This window comes from Pseudonaja textilis, chromosome 4 (genome assembly GCF_049901715.1).
Source record: "Pseudonaja textilis isolate UNSWEBS1 chromosome 4, rPseTex1.2, whole genome shotgun sequence".
NCBI lineage: Eukaryota > Metazoa > Chordata > Lepidosauria > Squamata > Elapidae > Pseudonaja > Pseudonaja textilis.
In genome coordinates, this window is record NC_141993.1 from 93,636,087 (window position 1) to 93,640,972 (window position 4,886).

The 4,886-nt window shown below is 67.1% G+C and overlaps 1 protein-coding gene across 1 annotated transcript; it reads right to left on the minus strand.

Moving 5' to 3' along the window:
- Positions 1 to 205: 205 nt before the first annotated feature.
- On the minus strand, positions 206 to 4,062 carry XXYLT1 (xyloside xylosyltransferase 1). The gene is made up of 4 exons (XM_026722237.2): positions 3,598 to 4,062; positions 3,032 to 3,179; positions 2,121 to 2,253; positions 206 to 1,102 (listed from the first exon to the last, which is right to left on the minus strand). The coding sequence occupies exons 1-4, from the start codon at positions 4,033 to 4,035 to the stop codon at positions 706 to 708; spliced, it is 1,116 nt and encodes a 371-aa protein (XP_026578022.2). The 5' UTR covers positions 4,036 to 4,062; the 3' UTR covers positions 206 to 705.
- Between the last annotated feature and the right edge of the window lie 824 nt (positions 4,063 to 4,886).

The following is a 4,886-nucleotide window of genomic DNA, read 5'->3' on the forward strand; positions in this document are numbered from 1 at the left end:
CCTGGCTGTGGGCACCATCCCTGGGGGCTTCCTGCTCCAGGAGTCCAGCAAAGTGGCCTAGCAAGGGGGGCCCAGCCCTTCCGGGAGGAGGAGGAGGAGGAGGAGGAGCAGCGCATGAACGGCAGCTGGCCTGTGGCTGGTGCTCCTTCCGTGGCCCTCCTGGCTGCCTTGACTGGGACAAGCAAGCGGGTGCAGGCAGCGGATGGAAGTGGTCCTCACAATTTTATTGCACAAGGGGAGAGAAGCCGCAGCATCCCCACTCCTGCCCGGGGGGTGGGGGGGCAAGGGCTAGGCAGCTGCCCCTGATAACCAGAGACCCCCCCCTCCATGCACCCAGCCCAGGAACCCAGAGGCAGCTCCAGCCAGGCATTCAAGCCGGCATCGGCAGAGGGTGGCTGAGGACGAGACGGGGCGGTGGCTCAGGGTCCCCTCCATGGAGTGCTCTTGAGCATGGAGCCCAGTGGCCTCTTCGCCAGGCGCAGGACGCCCACGCTCGACCGTCCCACACACAGGACACTCCCCCCCACGGGCCCTTCTGCCCAACACCCCCCACGGCCCCGAGTCCGAGGGCCAGGCGATGGCTCCTTCCACTGGGGAGGTGGCCTGGGCTGCTGCTGGACTGCTTCTCGGAAGGCCCCTTCCAGTCTCCTCACTGCTGCCCCTCAGGTCCGACCTGTGGCCACCCCTCTGCCCCCCCAGCAGCCGCTACTCTGCCGGGATGGGCGTGTTGCAGTTCCCGTGGTAGATGCGGACGTGGCCGTTGCAGCAGAAGTAGCGCTCGAAGACATCGCTGTAGCCGTGGTCCCGCCACCAGGTGCAGAGCTGGCGGTTCCAGGTGCAGTCCAAGACGTGGAAGAGCTCGGGGTGCTCCATGCCCACCAGGGTGAAGAAATCCTGGTCCCCCAGGTGGCCCTTGAAGTGGAACTTGCTGGCCAGCTGCTGCACCACCGCCGGCTCTAGCAGACGGTTGTAGAGCTCTGACTGGCGCATGGCCTCCAGGTCCAGGAGCAGCACCCCGCTGTTGAAGCCAGGCAGTCCGTCCGGAGGTGGCTCCCCCACCCTGGTCCCGGGATGTTCCTGCCGATACTGCCAGAAGATGTGCCTGGGGGGTGGGGTGGGGGGGGGAAGAGCAGAGAGGTCAGTCCTGCCCACAAACGAGACGATGGGCGAGGAGGGAAGTGGGCACAGCAGCGGAGGGGCCGTTTCCGAGCTCTCGGGTGCCCCAACCTGAGGAAGCCCCCGGAGCACCAGGGACAGCCGCTGCCCCCTTGCAAAACCGCGTCGTCTTTCTCCCTCTCCCTCCCTCTCTCGCCCGCAGGCAGGGGGGGAGGCTTCATGCCACTACTTGCCAGGGAACAATGCCCTCTGGCCACAGGTGGCACCTGCCCTCAGGGAGGGCAACCCAGCCTGGAGCAGCTCCAGAAAGGAAGGAAGCCCTTGGTCCATTCGCAGCAACCGTTTCCTTGTGGGTTGAAGCGACGCATCTCCATGCTCCTCGGCAGCGATGGGCACAGAGTGGCATGCAGCCCCTGACCCTAAAGATACATTGCCACGAAGACCGGGAGCTTTAGGCGGCTTCTTCTTCTCCAGGACACCAAGGCAGATCATTGGAGCATCCAGGGAATAGCAGTTTACCCCAAGAGGCCGCCGTGGGCAACGGGGCCAGGGTTGCCACAGGACCCTGCTCAGCCGGGGGAGGCAAGTGACGAAAGCCCCTGGCAGCCCCAGGAGCTGGTCTTCCCCCTGGTAGCTGCCTTGGCCTCAGTCTGGCTGCCCAATCGCCCTTCCATCACCTGGCCCTGGTGCCAGGCAGGATCTCCACCAAGCCTTGTTTGCAGGCTGTGAGGCAGCCTCCATTTGTTGGGCAGAGGAGCCATCGAGACCCCTGTGCCCTACCAGTGTCAAGACCTCCCTCTGCCCCACAGCCCAACCTGCGGTTGTCACACAGACCGCTTGCCTGCCCCACGTACCACAAGGGCCCCTCCTGCCCTGTGGGCTTTGGCTGACTTCCAGAAGCCCACGCAGTGCCAGGGCTGGCCTGGCCGGCACCCTCCCCTCCACAGGGGCCCTCAGCGGGGAAGGGCCTGGGGAAAGACACCATGCCAGGCGTGGCTACATACCGATAGACCGGCTGCATTTCTTGGGCGATGCCAATAACTGCTCCTTCTGGGAAGTTGTCAAATTCCTGAAACAGTTCCCGGATATTGGCCCGGTACTCCACATCCAGGTCCACCTGTATGACCCGTGAAACTTCTGGAAGCACAAAAAGAGCAGGTAAGACAGGGGCCTCTGCTGCCTTCAGCAGTCCCGGTCGCTAAGCAGGGGAGCCCCCCCCCCCCGAAGACCGGGTCAGAAGGGGGGGCCTCTTCAGATGTCCTCTCAGCAGTCCTTTCTGGGGTGCATCCACTGGGTAGACAACTGGGCTACCTGAGGAAGGGGCCTGCCTTTTCTCCCCCAGCCACTCGAAGGCCCTTCCTGCCCAAAGCCAAACCCCACGGCTGCTTCTCCACCCGCAGAACCCCAGAAGCGGCTGAGCTGAGGCTGAGTCCAGCCTTCGGCTCTGTGGAAAGAGGAAACACTCTGACTCTGGACCCTGAATGTCCAGTACCCTCGGCCGGGTCCCCTGGGCGGGGGCAGTGGGGCTCGGTGGCCACCTGTGCCCTGGCTGGTCTCCCCCTAGAACAACAACCAGCAAAGTAGAAAACATGGTGGAAGGTCAAGCACACCAACGAGGCGCCTCCCCTCTGCAAAATACATTTCCCCAGGAAGAAACATTCAAGAGGATCTGGGTGGACGGAAAAGGCCCCCAGGCTCCAGCAGCCGAGAAGACCTTAACGGGCACTGCCTTAGACGCCTCTGTTCAGTTCCAGCGCCTTAGGATTCCTCCCCCTCCGCCCCGCAGGTCCTTCTTGGGGGGGGTGGGGGAATCCAGACTGGCTGCGATGCTACAAATACTTCTTCAAATTTATCCTTCTCAGCCGGTTAGTCCACAAAGGTCCCCTGGGCACCGATGCCCCCCAGCGCCCCTCACCTCTGGGCATGAGGTGGTGCATGGCGACCGAGAGGAAGAAGAGCGAGTCCCCGTAGTAGCTGCCAGCCCCCGCACTGAAGAGCTTCTGCATGGCCTCCACCGTGGGCTGCAGCTTCTGGGTCAGCACCTCCAGGTCGTGGAAGACCACCTGCGGAGGAGGGCAGAGGGGCTCTCAGGGCAAGGGGGAGCTCTCCCCAACAGGGCACGCCCCCCGCTTCTTTCGGTGCTGTCCAGATGCCAGTTAAGCTACAACAGACTGAGCCACGGAGGGAGACGCCCGGGGGGTGGGGCGGGTGGGGCGGGAAACGAGGCCCAAGGGAGCCGGGCCTGCGGATGCCGCTCCCTCCCGCCCCAAAACCCAACTCTCCGCCTGGCTGAGGGGCCAAACGGGACCCAGCGGAGGCCACCTGGCTGGGCGCGGCTGCTGGGACAAGCCGAGGGAGTCCCCGCTCCCGAAACCGGGAAGAGCCGCCCCGGCGTCGGTTCACAGGGTCCCGCCGGGCCGGCGAGCGAGGGGAAGCCGGAGAGTCGGGGGCGAGGCGAGCCGGGTCCCCCGCGGGGCCCACCTTGTACTTGAAGGCGGCGGGACGCAGCGCCTGCTGGAGCAGCTGCCGGGCGGCGCTCCGGCTGGGCCCGTCGCAGAGCAGGTGGAGCGCCAGCGCCTCCCGCGGGCCCAGCTTGCCGAAGCGCACCAGGGAGCGCAGCGCCGCCGCCGCCTTGGCCAGCAGCGCCTCGTTGCGCTCCGCCTTGGCCAGCACCGCCAGCACGTGCAGCTCCGCCGCCTCGGCCCGCAGCAGCAGCTCCTCCTCGCCTGCCTTGGCCTTGCTGTCCGGCGCCGGCCCGGGGGGCGACGGGGAGGGCGGCCGGGGGGGGCCCGGCGGCGGCGGCGGGCCGGGCCGAGCGGGGCTGGAGCCCGCGTAGTAGAGCGCGCAGGCCAGCGCCATCGCCGCCGCCGCCGCCAGAGCGCAAGGCTGGGCGCGCAGCACCGCCGGACGACGCGCCATGGCCGCCCCGAAGCCCCGCCCCCCGCGGAGGAGGGACCGCCCCCGCGGGGGGGAGGGACCGGCGGGGGAGGGTCGGGCTCGCCGCCGCCGCCGCCTCCCGGCCCACCCCGACAGGCGGAAGCGAGGCTTTAAGCGGGGAGTCCCCCCCGGGTCCCCCCAGTGGCGAGCGGCCCACCTCCAGCCTTTCCCGGGCCTTCGCGAAGGGCACCGACGGCGGCCCGGAGCCTCCCCGAGCCCAGGGACTGCTTTGGGAAAGGGGGCGGTGGGCTGCAAGTCAAAACCACCAGCCGTGAAAGGAGCCCGGGCAATGCCAGCCCAGGAGGCGCTTGGGGGGCCCGGGGCAGCCCCGGTGGGTGCAAAGGCCCCTCCTGGCCCAGGAGAAGATTTGGGGGTCCTGGGGAATGCCGGGGGCTTCACCCCCACCCCGCTTTCCCAGAGGCTGCTCCCATCCAGGTTCCCGGAGCCCCGGAACTTTCCCCAGGATGCACATCACATTCGGCAGATCAGCCGGTGGGAAGCCTGATCCTGAAGGCCAAGAGCCAACCTGGTGGGAGGGAGGCCCAGTGGCAGAGCCAGGAGGACGGAGCCCCCTTCCCATCCCGGAAGAGGCCGAGACTGGCTCTCTTTTGCCTGGGTGGCGGTGGGGTAGAAGCCAGGGGGTGAAAGCACAAGGAAGGCCGCCTCTGGAAGGACCCATCGCGGAGGGCAGGGAGGTGCTGGCTTCTTGGCTGGAGAGGTGTCCGGGGGGCCCCTCCTGACTCTGGGTTGCCAGGTGTGCCCTGTGGCAGACTCCCCCTCCCGGCTGCCTCCCAATCGCCTCCACCCAGCTCCATCAAAAGCAATGACACGTA

Coding starts and splice junctions, on each gene's coding strand:
- XXYLT1 (XM_026722237.2), bottom strand. CDS start 4,035: ATGGCGCGTCGTCCGGCGGTGCTGCGCGCCCAGCCTTGCGCTCTGGCG. Junction 3,180..3,597: donor CCGCCGCCTTCAAGTACAAG/GTGGGCCCCGCG, acceptor CCTCCTCCGCAG/GTGGTCTTCCACGACCTGGA. Junction 2,254..3,031: donor GCACCACCTCATGCCCAGAG/GTGAGGGGCGCT, acceptor TTGTGCTTCCAG/AAGTTTCACGGGTCATACAG.